At 36.7% G+C, this 17,353-nt stretch overlaps 1 protein-coding gene across 8 annotated transcripts in view; it reads left to right on the plus strand.

The window, feature by feature from the left end:
• The window catches only part of SCLT1 (sodium channel and clathrin linker 1), a 45,634-nt gene that overhangs the window by 129 nt on the left and 28,152 nt on the right, over positions 1-17,353 (plus strand). For 3 of the 8 annotated variants that reach the window (XR_008577092.1, XM_054825352.1, XM_054825353.1), the window contains exons 2-10: positions 383-467; positions 3,530-3,597; positions 4,301-4,353; positions 5,144-5,213; positions 6,349-6,404; positions 6,777-6,909; positions 7,686-7,808; positions 9,831-9,896; positions 12,580-12,650. Coding sequence is in view for 7 of the 8 variants with exons in the window: in XM_054825352.1 (XP_054681327.1) it covers positions 434-467; positions 3,530-3,597; positions 4,301-4,353; positions 5,144-5,213; positions 6,349-6,404; positions 6,777-6,909; positions 7,686-7,808; positions 9,831-9,896; positions 12,580-12,650 (674 nt within the window). In the remaining variant the exon portion in view is untranslated. Of the gene's footprint in view, positions 1-35; positions 147-316; positions 468-3,529; positions 3,598-4,300; positions 4,354-5,143; positions 5,214-6,348; positions 6,405-6,776; positions 6,910-7,685; positions 7,809-9,830; positions 9,897-12,579; positions 12,651-17,353 lie in introns of those variants that run through there. The other 5 variants (XM_054825351.1, XM_054825354.1, XM_054825355.1 and 2 more) reach the window with 5 other exon arrangements.

Genomic DNA, 17,353 nt, shown 5'->3' on the forward strand with positions numbered 1-17,353 from the left:
GGTCCTGCTCCGGCCGTTAGCCGTTACGGGGCGTGGCGCGAGGAGGGTAACCGTCGCTGAGGCGCGTGGGTGCTCTTAGTGCCTGGCCGGGGCCCTTTTTCTCAGGCGGCGGCGGCGGAGTTGCTGTGGTGAGCTGAGGGAAATGGGTAGGTTCAGAGGGGAAGGCTGTGGGTACTGCTCTCGCTTCACCCAGCCCCGGCTTTAATTAACGAAACAAGCGCGAGGCGGTAGGCGAGGGGACTGCGTTCTCGGTGCCTGCAAGTTACTGCCTCTGTCTGTCTCCCGAGTGGCTCTAATCTTTTCTATCCGCCCGTAGGGCTTTGCCTGGCACCGAGGGGCGGCGAGCGGCTGAAGTAACCCGCTTTTCCCCGGGTTTTTGCAGGCTTTCCTGTGGGGGGAACTCTTAGCGGCGGTGAAGCTTTTTCCTGGAAATATGGCCACGGAGCTCGGCAGTGGGGGAGAGCCAGGTGAGGTCTCTGCGGGCAGTCGGCTTCGTGGGCTGCCTGCCTGCTCCTGACACATGGCGGCTGGTCCAGGTGCTGCCCCGGGTCTGTTCGAAGGACGGAGCAGAGGAGCCGAGGTCTGGACGCTGTCTGTAGGAGTTGAGGTCAATTTCCACAGAGGGTAGAAACCCTTTTGCCTGTGGTTGTAGCAATGAAGATTTATATTCTGTAGCTCTTAGTGAATAACAGCATCAAAACTATTTTTTAGTTACCTGGAGACTAATAATTAAAAGCTGCAAATGAGGGTAATAGCCAAAAAACAGATACTTTTTTTGTGATAATGCCTCTTTTCTCTATTTAAGAAGCTACTGCATTTCTTATGCTTAGCTTACACCTGAAAGGCAAAATGCTGTCTTGCTAGTTGCTCATAAAATTTGCTTTACAGACTAAAATCAATATTTTTAATTATGTGTTATTTGTTATAATTTTGATAATTTTAATGTAAGCTTAATATGACTGAATCAGAATACACTTTAATTATTACTAGCAAAATACTGGCAAAAATTGCTTTTGCACAGTTTATATTCCTATAAATAAAGAATGGGTTGATGTGTGGTCCTGAGAATGTTATTGTCCTTGTCGCTAATTAGCGTTGCAGGAAAACTTGTTAGCACAGCAGGAACTAGGACAAGATCACAGTCCATAAAATGCTATGGCTGTACATCACTCAAAAATCAAAATTTCAATTGATACTAAACGTTGTATGACAGCTTTGCATGGTCAAAGGTGAAAGACCAGCTCTTGATTCCAATGACCTTAGTAGCAGAAAAACTTCCTTCTGAGCCAACAGAGTCATCTTGTCTCAAAAGTCCAAATCTTTATCGAGCTTTGCATGGGTATTTGTTATGCTGTGATGTGAACAAATCATGGATTTTCAAATATTGGTATTTTGCTTTTTCATGTGTATTTAATTTATCTGGGTGTAGCTTCTTATTTTATAAATTTTTAGGCTCTCTACAGAGCTCAGACTAAATTCACTGTGAAGTGGTAGGAGTTGCCTTTTCTATCAAGGAGTTCAATTTTCTCTTTCAAAAACTTCATACATTTTGAAAGGTGCCAAATGACAAATTGGAAGTTGGCTTGCATGCCAACTAAAGCATAAGTTATTTGAGGCCTACTGTAAGTCTGATATATGGATTCATATTTCTCTTGTTTCATGAATGTGAAATCAGAGTTCTAAAATGCTGAATGTGTGTAATACACAGTACTATTATATTTAGCTTTGTAGAATAAATACTTGTTGTGTTAAGTACGTAACTGTAAAGAAGGATCTCAGAATGAAATGCTAGTCTCTGGCACTGATCAGTTATAAATTGAGTTTTACCTGAATGTTTTTTCCAGTATCAGCAGCCAACCCTGTGAATAATAATTCATTCCATTACATGTTTTTGAGATAGGCTACTAAATACATAAACTTTTATCAGAATGCATTTAATGATTCACTGTTGAAGGTGAGTACATCTGTAAGGAGCGTTTAAGATTTTCCCTTTTTGGCACCTATGGCCTCTCATGTTTGCAGACTGCTTAGGCTGGTGGGAGCAGCTACTTTCCCCTTCCTGTTCCTTGGCATCCTTTTACTATTACCTCCTTTCTATCCCCTCTGTCTTTTTCCTATATCCTCCTTTAGAAGGTTAGAACCAGAAAAAGAACCGTGGGATGTCTATCAAGAAAAATAGGCAAGAAATTGTTTTAAATCAAAATGTATGCATTACCTTCCTGACTTTTCCTTCCTCTTTACCCATTCCAGTTACAAAGGTGTCACTCAGATTCTTATAAAATAGACTAGACTATTTCTGTTAGAAGAGACCTGCAACAATCATCTAGTCCAACTGCCTGACCACTTCAGGGCTGACCAAAAGTTAAAGCATGTTAAGGGTATTGTCCAAACACTGAGAGGCTTGGGGCATCGACCACCTCTCTAAGAAGCCTATTCCAGTGTTTGACCACCCTCTCAGTAAAGAAATGTTTCCTAATGTCCAGTTTAAACCTCCCCTGGAACAGCTTTGAACTGTTTCCATGTGTCCTGTCACTGGATACCAGGGAGAAAAGATAAGCACCTCCCTCTCCACTTCACTTCCTCAAGAAGCTGTGGAGAGCAATGAGGTTGCCCCTTAGTTTTTTCTCTGGACAAGCCCAGAGTCCTTAGTCCTCGTAGGACATCGACCAGTTTTGTTGCTGTCCTCTGGATGCATTCAAGGACCTTCATGTCCTTAAATTGTGGGGCCCAGAACTGCACGCAGTATTTGAGGTGAGGTCATACCAATGCTGAATACAGTGGGATAATTGCATCTTTTGACCAGCTGGTTATGCTGTGGTTGTATTAGATCAAAGAACAATCCATGAACAAATGGAAAGAGCTGTTACTTCTCCCTTCAACCTTCTGCTGGTTCATTCATTTGTAATACAAGTAATCTCTGAAATCCCAGTAGCCAAAGTTAGATGAGTAAGCAAGAGTGATGCCTTTGTTGATGTTCCCAGCTCAGCAGTGTGAAATTTCATTACTCATTATGCTTTGCTTCTTTCAGAAAATGCAGATACTGGCATACTGCAGTTCTTCATTCTTGTTTGGGTTTCTTCTGGGTATACTTGAGTGCTCTGATCGATTTATCAGTGAAGCTCTCTTGAGCTAAGTGTGTCGAAAGTTTATTGAGAACAGCAGGGTTGAGTTCCCAACAACAGGTTAATTGTCAGACATCCAGCTAATTGAATTGGACACACAATGTGATTTGTTGCACTTAGACCTCATGAATCATTAAGATGCGTTTGTGGGCTTTCTAGGCAGAAACTTCCTTTTCTAAAAGAAAACAGAAGGAATATGAAAGACATAGAATTCATTATTACACAGTCTTTGTAGGCTTTTTCAAATCTTACTTTAATTAAAATAATTGTGCTAAATAGAAGAATTTTATGAAGCACATCGTATGCCTTCAAAGCACTACACTCAAATATATTTCTGACTGCCAGTCAGGTTTATTTAGATAATGGCCCATGTTGTAGTTATGATTCTCAAACTTTGTATTTTTCAGATCAGAGGCTAAATACGGTACTTCAACAGTATGAAAAAGATGAGATTTTGAGAGCTACTGCTGAGCAGGTATGTGAACTCAGGGATGGGAGTAGTAAGAAATTTTGTGATGAAGTTTTGAGACAAACATCTTTGCATACATAGAGCACAGCCCACTTCAACATGGCCTGACCTTGCTTTGGGTCCATCACACAAGTCTAGAGTTGCTTATTGTTTTTCCAAGCAGAGGCAGACTAAAACTGTCATAATAATGAATTCTGGGTTTTTTGGTGCATTATCAAAAGTTTGTCGTACGCAGGAGGACATATCCCTGAAATAACACTTGTTTTTTAATTTAGTAGACTTTTTCAATTTTATAGAGTTTTCTAAGAGATTGGTCTCATGTGAAGATAACATTTTTGTGCTGGGTACCGTAAGCCTGTCTGAAAGCCTGCAGAAGCTAGGGTATCAGCACTTTCCTGATGCTGAGATGCATGGAAATGAACTTAGCACTTACACAAACTTATGCTTGTTCTTTTAAGAGCAAGATGATTCCAGCTCAGATGCAATTATGCTTTATATCAGAGCATCTCCAGGGAAAAAATATTACAACTTTTTTTGAATTGGACCAATGCTCAAGGATTTTTTTTTTTAACATAGGCCTGGAAGTGATCATGTGGATTATTGTGTATGACTACAGTACAGGCAGAACAACAGCTTTGGGTTGCATATAAAAATTTAAAACTAAATGTAGTCATGTGCAAGTACTAATACACAAAGTGTACCATTACAGAAAAGTGCTGCTGGTGGTGATGGCATATTGAGATCCAGGATGATGGACCAAAGGTAACTGATTCCAAACGATAAGTGGGAATACTACAAAGTATTCAAAAGAAATTGCCATGTGCTTTTAAAAGCGTAAATACCCAGGTGAACCTGGTTTTATGTCCATGTGTTCAGAGCTCTGAGAACTTGTGAATGGAGGTCTGTAAAATTCTTCCTGTAGCAGTTGTTTTTAGATACTATTCTGATTATTTGGTAAATAAAATATATTGTTTAATAATCATTGTAATTTCCTGTCTGTTACAAAAATAACCTATCCTTTCTTGTTAGTTTTTAAGGCATTATCACTCCAGACTAATTTTCAGAATTACTGTCTAGTGGAGGATGGGTGATTGGAACTAGATGATCTTTAAGGTCCCTTCCAACCCAAACCATTCTGATTCTATGATCGATGCCAATTATAAAAATTATTAGGAAGGAAAAAGTATGTAAGAACAACTACATTATTTTAGATAGTCTTATAGGCTACTTTACTGTTGTATGTGAAAGTGGTAACAAAGTCTAGTCTTTGATATAGTTTAGGATTCTATGGATGAAATACTAATGTTGTATTAATGCTTATATATAATGTCCCATGTTCTGTTATACAGGAAATTTCCTGTTAATGATCATACTTCGAAAGTAGTAATTAAATTTGTTCATTTGATTCTAGTGAATGTCGAGCTTGGAAATAAAGACAAGTGACTGTTTTGTTCTTTTCTGTAGATTAAGAATTCTGTAAAACTAGGTAATTATCAGAACAATGTTTGAGCACTTATGAAATTTATTCTAAGCATATTTTTCAACTTTTTAGCTTGTCAGCTCTAGTCACAGAGTATGATAAACACTTGGAAGAAATGAGAGAACAGCTGCATGTTTATCAGGTATGCATGTTCCTAACATTCAGACGGTGTATTCCTAGTATTTTATAGTGTTAGTATCTGGGCCATTAGTTTTTGTCAGTAAAGGAAAGTATGCATGTGCCATGCTTCACAAACTTGCTGGACTGTGGTCTGCCTCAAATGGATGAACAGAGAGCTTCTGTGAAAGGTTGAGAGATTGTCTAAATTGTACAGATTACGGTGTGTTTGGAGAAGTAGTGTTGTGAAATGAAAAATGCATGTTTTATTTCTCTAGATGTGCTGATATGGTTGCACATATTTTCCTAGGTGACGTTCAGATGAGGCAGCTGTTCCCACTTTACTTACAGGTCTGATCTGGGCCATGCTGTTCAGCTCAGTCCTGCAAGTGTAGATACACCCAGCCTTCTTCATTCTTAATAATTTTTCAGATTCAAATAATTCTTTAAATGTTTATTATCATGGAAGCTGAGATGGAGGCAGACTGTATTCCTTTCAACCACAGAAAAACGAAACTTTTTAATGCTTCATATGATCACCAAAAAGCAAAGTGATATGTTTAATTATTAAAAAGCTGTGGCATACAGAAACAAATTTTTACTTGTGATCTACATGCAGAAGTTATACTCTGATTTTGGTTTAGTGCACTTTATTTGTTTGATCTGTCCATCATAAAGATTCTGCAAATACAGTCTTCAAGCTTGGCTGATTTCAGAAGGCAATAGAAGCACTATGGTTTTGTTACATTATTTAGTTAACAAAATAGTCCGTTTGACTCGAGTTGCTGAAGTTTCTTCTCAGTTAATTCCTAAACTCTTACTTCAAATGCTTACTTCATAAAAGGTGAGAGTTATCCACTGTATCCCTAAAAGAACTTGAGTTATTTAGGAATCAATCCGTAAGAGCTGTAAGAATTCCAAAAGGTAAGTATAATGCTCATAAAAACTTCTGAATGCTCAGGTATAACAGGATGTAGCAGCTGCTAAATTTAAGTGGCATCCTGTGACTCTCCTTAAAAAAGAATGTGACTTTCATTTACTGTATTATGCTGAATTAAATTGTCCATCTTTTACAGTTTCAGTCAGAATTAAAAGATGAAAAAAATATCAAAGTTTATGTCACTTAAATGAGTGCTTCCTCTTGCATGTTTTTGTATTAGGCACAAATGAGTGAGATGAGACTAAAATTTGAACAAGTCACCAAGGAAAATGAAAGGTAAATAATTGCACTGCTCTCTTACTACTTCTGTTTTTCTTGATCTCCAAACCTTAAAAAGTCTTTTTCTGGGACCTTGAAATCTTTTGGATCTACTTAACAGTTAAAGACTCTAACGTTAAGCTCATGGTTATGAGATCTTCAAGTGCTTAATACAGATTACAGCACCAGGTTTAGGAGATTTAACCATATCTCTAGAACAACTAGATATTAAACTATTTCAAGCTATTGTGTTTATAGAACATAACTTCATAGATTTAAATATGAGTTAGAAATAAATAACATGTACAGATTGAAGGTATGGTATACTTAGTTGTTAAAAAAGTCCTTGTTAAAGAAGTACTTTGCTGAACTCAGTTCTTTGAATTTCAGACTGCATGCAGAGTTGAAAGAGGCTCTTGAGAAGCAACTGGAGGCTCTTCCTTTCATGCCTTGGGGAACTGATATTCTTGCAGATGAAGGAATAGTGAGAAACCTTCAAGAGCAACTACAACTGACGAATCAAGTGTGTGAGATGAAACATTTATATTGTTTTATTTCTCCTGTGCCTTGGCAGATGAGGGGAGGCGGGTTTATTTCTTCGTTCAGAATTCATTTGTTCAGAGTTCTTGAGACTATTTTGAGGCCTTCTTGACTTTGTGTTGCTAAAGAAACAAGTAGTTATGCTTTCAACTTAAAAACCTGAAGGAACTTCTCTCCTAGATTCATACAGGAAGTATTTAGTACTAATTTGTGCCTATAATTTTACCTAGTTGCCTCGATCTTTATATTGAATTCCTGACCAGGAAACTACTGAAAGGCTTTGTTCAGTTCAGGGGTTTGTAGTTACTTGTCATCTTCATAAAAAACATTGTCATGTGATATAAGAAGGCAAGTATATGTGCGATATAGAAAATAATATTTACATCTTAAAAGATGAGGAAATTTTTTTCAGCTTACTACAATGATGTATCAGTCCTGCTGTATGTGATTAAGTTGAAGTTAAATTGACAGCTGAATTTTGATATTTGAATATTATATTTACTGTAGGCCTACAGTAAACAGCTTGAGCTATAAAGAAAATCTGGGAATCTTGTAGGTGGAATTTGAACTTGTAAGCATCTGTTTTTCTGCGTCTGAATTTGGTATTTTGTCTGTGTAGTTATAATGCATGCAGAGAAAAGTACAGAAAATGGCATTTCTTGAAAATAGAAATTAAGACTTCTCTTTCTAGAGAACAATAGATGAAGGTAAATGGGCTGTAATAGAATATTTAATACAAATCATTGTTCTGTAACTTAGGAAAAAGAACAAGCAATAGAGCTCTGGCAGACTGTATTACAGGAGCGTGATCGACTCCAGCAGCAGTACCAGGAACGCATGACTGAAACACAGATTCACATGGCTGAAAGGCAAAAGCAGAAAGTAATTTTCCTTTCTATCTTTGTTAATTTTGGAATGGCTTTCTATACTGTAGAGATTCTGGGTCTGTGTATAGTCAAACTGAAGTGAGGGGGTTCTACCAGTACTGATAATTGTTTTCCGTAATAGTCATGCGAAGTTGAGTGGTCAGATGTGGTCACTGATTCATCAGCTAAATGCACCGTTACAATTGGAAAAGTTCTTTATTTCACATATATGGGCAGGAACATGGGGAATGCACTTTGTGTTAGTGCATATATATATATGTATATGTGCACAAGATATGCATGTGCATATGCATATAGATAATTGTGTGTTTGAATTGGATGGTTGGAAATCTTCAGTAGAGTGCAACATCTGCAAAAGCTGCTAAAGATTTCTGAATTCTAAGGTGGAAGTCTTTCATGTTTTCTCCTATGTTTTTTGAATCCTGAAATTTGTCTGGTAAGGTCAAAGTGGGATAGTGGGAGAAGTAGTCTCCATTTCCTGTTGTCTTTCAGTAAAGAAACGTGTAAACAGATGAAAAATCAAGTTTGCCAGTATTCTTCTAATGCTAGCTTGTGTTTAGCAGCCTGTTTCTCTTCTGCTGTTTCCGGGGAAGGCTTTTCAGGAAATCTTAGTTCAGAAAAGAAGCTGTTTTGCTCTGACAAGCTGTATAAAGATGCTCAGTGTGGGAAGAACTAATAGAAACTTCATGTCTGTATGTACCTCGCTACAGATATTTCAAGGTCTGTAAAGAGATGCTACAGACTTTTAACTTTTGCTTTCCATTTTCAAGTACACTAGACTTGTGGCCACAGTTACGGTTCACCTATGTAACAGAATTAAGTTTTTACTGATTTCTGTTCTTTTGTGGTATTAAGTCCACCTCAGCATTATGCTCTTTTTTGAGAAACGGGAAAAATATCTGCATAGCTATTGTGCTCTGTCAAGTTTCATGATTATTTCAAGTAATAGTTAGGAGGACTCCTACCTACGTGTAGTTCCAACCTTTTGCTCCAGTTCCTTCTATGAGATTATTGTCAGTTCCTGGTAACACACACATAGTAGAGCATTCAGAGTCATTTGTAGCTGTTGGTGGGTTTAGGGCTGTCAAATTCCCCTTTTCATTGGTAACAAAATTCTTGGTGGATTTTAATGCCATTGTAACAGGAGTGAGGTTGAGCTGCCTTTTATTCTTAAATGCTACTGGTCTCCCACAGAAAAAGACTTTTCAGTTAAGTAGACTTTTTTTATTTTAGGTTTTGCTTTTAATGGAGGAGCAGAAAATAGCTATCAGAGGTAAATAGAAATAGGTAAGACCAGCTAGAATTAGAATTGACAGAAAGCAAAGGTGAAATAGGATATCATTGTAAGGGTTGGACATAGTAAATAAGGGAGTTGTTGGAATAGGTTTCTGGCATATACCTGGCCTTGAGGCTATTAAACACAGCACAACTAGTAGATATTCCAGCTCAGGGACTTGAGTCCTCTCTATGCTCTGAAGACACTTGGCATGCTGCAGATGATTTCTTTGCTTGTTTGTGTTTTGTGTGTGTGTTATGCTAGTTTTCCAAGGAAGACAGAGTTCACATACAGAGATTCAAGAGCTGAATTGACCAATTTTTTTTTCTATGGACACAAGACATCCTATATGGCAAAGAGCAAATTCAATGTGTCCATACAGGTGTGTTTTAATTAAGGAGTATGTGTTTGTTACTGTCCTTAGCAAAAATGCTTATGGTAGCATCGTAGTATGTGTGGCTCTTTAAAGGCACTACTCATGTATGCTTCCATATTTTGACAGTATGAGTTTTGGAAGGAGGTAATTTGTAACTGAGTGAAATTCAAATATGCTTTTCTGTAGTAAATCTAATTTGCCAGATTACTAGGTCAACAGCTAAAAGCAATCTAATTAAAATCTACAAAGGCATATTGAATTTCCTGCAACATGTATAATTTTTTTTAAATGTTTTCAGTTGACTGTGAAACTATAGACTTGTTTTGATTATAATGTTTATAAGAAGCTCTGAATCCTCTTTTTAGGATCAACTGACTGGCTTTCAACAGTTGACTCAGCAACTGCATATGGCCAATGAGAAAGTAGAGTTGGTAAGTAAAACCTGCTGAACAGTGACCTAGTAAATTATGGGGTTTTTTTCTACTACTACAGCCTCAAAGTATAAAAGAAAAGGAAAAAGTCCTTTGTACATACCTGTGTTCTTTTGGAAAAGAACTTTTACCACTCATATTTGCAAACTTCTCTAGGGACCAGTCAAAAATCAAGTAGTAATGTTTTGGTTTTTTTCCTGAACTCCAAACCCAGGTCAGGATGGTTGAGAAGTTAGCTCGTAATATTATGCAAGCTCTTTCTTCGAGAGCTCAGTGGTAAGCTTACACTCAGAATTTTACTATGTGGTGAGTGTGCTTCAGTCACACATTCAAAACCATCTTCACAAAGGAAAAATTAAATTATGACCTCCTCTGTAGGCTAGCTCTGCCACATGTTTATTGATTCCTACTTGGGCACTGCTGGCTTCAGTGTCTGTTGTTGACTTTTTCAGGGATTTTTTTCTGAGCTCTAATCATCTTCTAGTGCTTCATCCATATCCTTAGATGGTGAGACTTCTTAATCTCTAAGCTTTAGCCTAGGACTTCCAGGATTGACAAACAATTGTAATATGGTAGAAAAAGTGAGGTGAAAGACTTGGTGAAGTTTCTGGCTGAGCAGCTGCTGCTTGGATAGACATGATTCCCATGTGATTTTTGATTTACTGTTTATCTTGGATACTGGCAGCACAGAGAGACTCCTAACGTACTCTAAGCAGTCCACTCTCTTCTGTCTTTATCACTGGAACACTTTTTCCTCACATCTGACCTACTATTAAAATATAAACCTGGTTTTCTGGTATGAAATATTGTAGGTGTGAAGGAAAGATTACTACATTCTTTGTCACAGTGCTAGTTATTGAAAACTTTTATTTCTCCGTCTTTTCCCTTTCCCCACTTTTCTTACTCTTTTCAAAGTAAGACAAGTCTTTCAATCTTCTTCGACTGTTTTTAAGATGTCTAATTATTATGCTTTCTCAGCTTTAAATTCTAATTGTGCCATCGTTCTTGAACTGTGGTGCTGAAAACAGTACAATACTCCAATCAAGCCATTACCAATGTTGAGTAGTATATTGCAGATGACTACAGAATTGTATCTTTGTATCTTGCAAGCAGTTGTCCAGTTGACAAGCTATTTCATTACTATTACTAAAAGGAAAATAATGCACTCTGAGAGGAACTTTTGCCTTATGTAGTCGGTGATGGTCTCAAAATAGTTAATTTTGAGAGTTAATTAATAGTTAATTTTCTGAAGATAGATACTTTAGAGTTACTAGGAGGTTGCTGTCCGAAAACAATCTCAAGCAAACACAATGATGAGCAGTTTTAAAGCAGTTTTGCTGAGGATTTGGAAGTTACAGAATGTTAGATCTCCTGTTACAAGCAAATCAGTAGTAGGTACCTCAGAAAAATAGAACCACTGAATGCTTAAAATAATAAAATTGGAAAGAGATGATGTGGATAGGACAGAGTGAAATATGTGAACTCTTTGAAGGAGATGAAACAGATGATGTTAAGATAAAGGTAATCCATTTGTTTGCGTTAGCCAAAAAAACATTTGGCAAGGTCTATTACCAAAGGCATAAAGACGTCGTGAGATAAAGCATGCCCTTTCTTGAACTAACAAATTGAAAAATAGGAAGTGAACAGACAGAGTAATTAGTCAGGTTTTTATTGTGGTAAAACAGCTGTGTTTCCTAGATGTGCTCAGATCAGAGTTGTGCGGCATACTTACAGATGTTCTGGAAAAGAGATTCAGTCGTGAGGCAACAGTGTTCATTACTGATGTTAAACTATTTAGGGTAGTGAAAACTGAAGTAAACTGCAGAAATTTGCAGGAAGATCTCATGATGTTGAGTTTCCAAATGAATTTTATCTGACATTTCATTGGTATTAATAAAAGCAAAATAATGCATGTGGGTAAGAGGGAGCTTTTACTTTGGGTATGCTGTGATGGTCTTAAAATTAAGTGTTACTGCTCAGAATAAGTATTTTAGAAATAGGAAGTGTCTGAAAATAATTACTAGCAACAATCAAAAAAAACAAGAAGAATGTTAGCAATCAGTAGGAGAGGGGGAAAAGGAATATATTGTGCTTAAGTTCACAGTACAGTAGCATCCTGAATGCTGCCTGCAGTTGTGGTCATCTCTAATATCTCAATGTTAGATATATATGTGTATGTAAGATGTAGAAAAGGCTAGTAGGGTAACAAAAATATGAAATGATTTTCGAATGAGAAGATAGTTGAAGGAGAATATCTCTAGTGCTATGGCTGGCATAGAAAAAATGTAGGAGCAGCAATTGCTCATTGTTTCTTCTCTCTAAAACAACGGAATTCTTTCTAGCAGTAAGTGGTCTGCTGCAGTACTCATTGTCACAAGGTATTCTAGACACTTAAACTGGATGGGAATGCAGATGTAGGTCTGAGTTATTACAGCTCTCATCTCAGGAACTTCTTACACTACCAAAATATGGGGAAGGAAGGGGAGGATTAGGTAACATCACTCTGCATTTGCCTTTCTAAAATACTCTGCCTAAACCTTGGCATTTAGAGACCAGCCACAGTGTTAAATAGATCTTGCTGGATATTTTTGTGGTATTATATTCTGTAGAAGTGCCCTATTCTGAATATACAACACTTTCAATACAATAAGGAACGTGTTACAAATATCTCCTTATTTTGCAGAGCAATCAACAGTTCCTGAAAACTGTAACAGAACAGAATGTGGAACTAGAGCAGCTACGAAAACAACTGAGGTATAACCCAGACAGTTTTAAAAATTATTAAATATCTTTTCTGTTGCTTTTTCTAACCTGCTGCTGTATCACGGGTCTTGTTTGTACTGCAAACTGACTTGATAGTGATAGTTACGATGGTTTCAGTTAATGCCTCAAGTTTATTACAAATGTGTGTATCATATGTGTTAGGGTAGCATGTTTCCAGTTAGTGTTGTTTGGTTCAGCTGTTTGCTGAAATAGTCAACATTTGACCTTTGAGTTAAAAGGAACAAAGTCACAGCAAAATTGACTCTGGAGATAAGTTTTCATTAGAGTACAATTTGCTCAAAATCCAGTTACATTATTACTCATTACAGTTCTGAAATTTGAATGTTCAAAGTAGTTTCAACTTTTAATGTTTTTAGTAAAATTTCCATTCACTCTTTCTCAATAAAGAGCTCTAAGCCATAGACTCTTTGGAAGTTAGAGGTAAGAGAAGTGTTAATTATATTCCTGAAGTATATCAAGGAAAATGGGGAAAATACCTGTGACAACTTCATGTTTATTTCTATTTACAGATGTAGTCTATTCAATGCCAGTTTACTGTATCTGTTAACTCTCTTAATTAGTGATGGTTGAGGTCACACTAAAATTCGATTTCAGTAAGCAGTGGATTTTCAGACTGACAATAAAAAGGAAATGCATTCATTATCAACCAGTGATACTTTTTTGTATAGTGTTACCTAAAACTTTAAATAAGCTTTTAAAAATAAGCTTTTAAGCTTATAAGCTTAAAATTTATAATGTACTTAAATTTTGGGTTAATTATTAAATTTTTCTTTTAGTGATTGTAACTTCCTTTGACACTGATTAAAATACCCAAAAAAAGGTAGAAATAATTTCCATTTTTATGTAAACAGTTAAAGATGGCTCTATGTTTGTGCATGCCCATGTGTTCACGCACTCAACTTTGTATGCAGCTTTTGCTGGCAGTGCTGGTACTTAGAAACCTACGTTGATTGAATGCATGCTGATACTGATTTTATCCCTCCAAGAAAGAATGGCTGCATCAGGCATTCCCTCTCCTCTCTTCCAAACCCATACAAAATATTACATAAAGAGCAATTGGTATCTATTGTAATACTAAGTGCTTTTCACTGTAAAGATTGGGTGTTATATAAATTTCAGCATCTGTTTAATGAGTCTGGTTGTACTATTCATAGATACTAAAATTACTGTGTCACAATACCCACAGTAAAAGATACAGGTTTAGAGTGAACAAACAGATTCAGTAGTGTTGAATATTGGTCATTGTTGAACATTTATTAACCACTTTAAAAATTGGTCTTTTTTTCAAGATTGGTTGTATCCAAACTTTCTTTCTGTTAGAGTAATAAAAATTAGCTGCTTCTAGTATTAAGCTTTCACCCCCTGCTTAGTAAGTTTATGGTTTACTTACTAGAAGAATTTTGTTTTAAACAGTGTTTATTTTTACATTTCCTTTGTACAATAAATTTAGGACCAGAATCTGCTTACAAATGCCAAGTTACCTCAGTCAATGAAGAGGTGTTTTTGAGAAGGACTTGTTAGCACCTCTCATTTTTGTTAGCCACAATTTTTCCATGGAAAAAATATTTTCAAAAATAGTGGTTTTTGGAGAACGAAAAGGTTGTGACAAGCAGTCAAAGCATAAATGGTGTTCAGGGTATTTGATAAAATAAAGTATTTCCAAACTCAGTCATCACTTGCAATTTGCTTGTGCATGCTATTATTTGTTTCTTAAAAGGGAAAGAACAACATTTTCATGTCCCTACTCTTTTGGAATTTATTTCCTTGCAGAGGGTATTAGTATTGAATTACTGTTTTGGTATGTCATTCATCTATAAATCTTTGGTCTTGCATTGACGTGCTTACATTGACTCACATATTAAGTGAGCATGAAAGCAATTAGCATTAACTGAACCTATTTTAGACATTCAATAAATGCTATCAACATTCAGTTTATTACTGCATTTCTAACACTTCTAGTGGTTTTTATTTTAAAAAATAAATAAATAAAAACTTAAAATAATTCAGGTTCTGGTTGAGCAGCAAGTTGAGTGTTTTCTGTCAAAATTACAGATGTCATGATTTCCTTTGGTCTCGTCTTTATTTCATTTTTTAAAAGGAAACTCCATTTTAGGCTTGATCCTTGGAGTTATATGAAATTCTTTAATGATACCACTTTGATCAAATAATTTAGAATAGGGCATGACAACCAAAATGGCTGAACTCTGATTCATAGTCATGCATATACCCATGGATCTGTATAACTGTCTATATGGCAATGAGTGTGGATAGTAGAAAGGAAGTGCATGTTTCCTGCTTAAACTACTGCTTTGGGAAGAAGCTATATTAAAAGGTAGAAGTCCCTGGGCCTGACTGAAAGCTAGTGGATCATCTCGCTCTGAGCTTCTACTAATACATGCCCAAATATATCTATGCATATTTTTTATTAGTTGCTGTTAATAAATAGTGAAATTGTGAGTGAATTTAGACTTCCATCTAAGTATCCACCAGGCTGGAGTGGTCATCTTCATTCTCATTACAGAACACTAGATTTCTGATTTAATATGTTCTAATCAGGGAAGACTGTTCAACATATGTGGCTTAAGTTAATCAAAGCAGTTGATTGCATGCCATTAATCAATAAATGGACAAACAGTGGCCTATATGTTAATGATCAATATTACTAATTTACAGGTAAACTGGGATACGAGGCATTTGCAATATATTAATAAACACACACAAACCTACAAACAGGCTTCTGTTTGATCCCATGAAGTATGGATTTCTCACACATTTGCTTGCTCTTATATACGTACATACACCCTCTCCCACAGGAAGCGTGGATTAAAAGCGTCTGCACATGTGCACAGACACTCCCTTTTTGGGAAATGCGTGTTCCCCCATCTGCAGCACCCCTCCTGCTAGAGGTGTGGGTGCTCCAGCTTCATGGGTACTTGTGCTGCTTCCCAAAGTCTGCTAGTTGTGTCCTGCCGAGAAAGCACCCCTGGGGTTCCCATACACACACCCCGTTTATTATTTCACCTGGGCTCTCAGCTGGGTGCAGGCTACTCCTGGGGTCTGGTGGGGCAGCTGCTCTCAGGCTTGGGAGAAGGTGGCAGTGCCCATGGGGTGACGCCTGGCAGGGTCGAACACAACTTCATTGCTGGGCTGTCGCTCTTAAGATCTGTCACCCACAATCACAAGTTTTCATGTTGCCTTTGAAGCTGTTGTCCTCTCAGAGGTCTCTCTGTAACTGTTTAATCTGGCTGGTGATGATCATGACCTTTGCCATTGTTACACTCCACATAGCATTCTCAGGTTTGGGTAAAGAGGATCTCAGAGGAATTTTGCATCTCTAATTATGGGCACTGATTACACTCGCGTGCCTCTCTGATCAGCTAAAAGTTCTTAGAACCCTAAAACAGTACTATGTCATACTTAGAAAGCTAATGACAGCAGCTCTATATAGATCTAAAATAAGTGCTACTTATATATAGCATATACTGCAGATAATTCTAATCCTTTTGTATGTTTTTAATAGATTTACATTGATTTATGGTGATAGAATAACAAGTCTGGAGAGGAAAAGTAGATTTTTTTTTTTTTCTTAAAACCCACATATAAGAGAATTTAGGTTTGATTTAGGTTTGTATGGCCTGGATTGAGTGTAATTGAGCTTTTGATACTGCTTATAAATGTGCATTGATAAGTTTTAGATATTTTAAGAGTAATATGTAGCAAAGTATACAATCTGACAATGCAGCCATAAACACTTTAAACATGCTCCTGATGTATTGTCATCCTGTATCTCCAGTATGCATGGCTAATGGAAAACTACCAGATGAAGTTTTGCCAAGTAGTCTGGGAAAAAGAAGACAAAATTAATAGTTCTGCTGGAAGTTATTTTCAGGATGATATTAGCTTTTATTCTTTAGATCAGCAGCTGACCTTACCCAAAATAAAAAACTGACATTTGGGCAAAAACTCCCTAAGAAGTGTTTGAGAACTGAGTCATTGTTTCTTATCAGTGTTAACATAAACTCAATGTAAAATATGCAGTTACACTGTACTGTTTACATACTATTTATGTACTGTTACGCTTGCTATTAAAGGATCATAATCTGCCATGCGTAGAGGCAATGTAATATTTGATGTACTTTTTGTAGGAGAAAGGTGCATGATTCAGATGGAATAAGATCAAAGGTTTGGACCTGCAATGAGGGCCATGTCTGGGAATAATGTTTTTGTCTTTGGTTTTGCTTTTTAAAGAAATGACAACAAAATTAGGTTTTCTGATTAAGCAAACTGAAATTAAGATGTAGAATTTGCTGGGATTATGTATATTTTACTTAAGATTTTCATATAGGTATAACAAGTTCTTGGGTTTTATGTCATTAAATGAAAATTATTATAAGGAATTTTTGCTTGAAGTTGGTTTGTTACAGTATTAAATATTTTCTAGCTTCTTTCATGGCTATTAGTGTTCCAGTTTGCATTAGCTTATCTAATACGTTTGCTGGTTTTTAACTTTATCATACATTCAATCATTGGTCTTTAAATTTAGCTTAACATGCAGCCAATATGTAATTGGGTTACACCCCAGGTGAAGGACTCTATATGCCTTTCTGTTCCCAAGTCAGAGGAGTAGGAGGGTTGCTCATTTCAATAAGCTTTTCTACTGAGAAGGAAGTCTG

The sequence above is a fragment of the Grus americana genome, chromosome 4, assembly GCF_028858705.1.
Source record: "Grus americana isolate bGruAme1 chromosome 4, bGruAme1.mat, whole genome shotgun sequence".
Taxonomy (NCBI): domain Eukaryota; kingdom Metazoa; phylum Chordata; class Aves; order Gruiformes; family Gruidae; genus Grus; species Grus americana.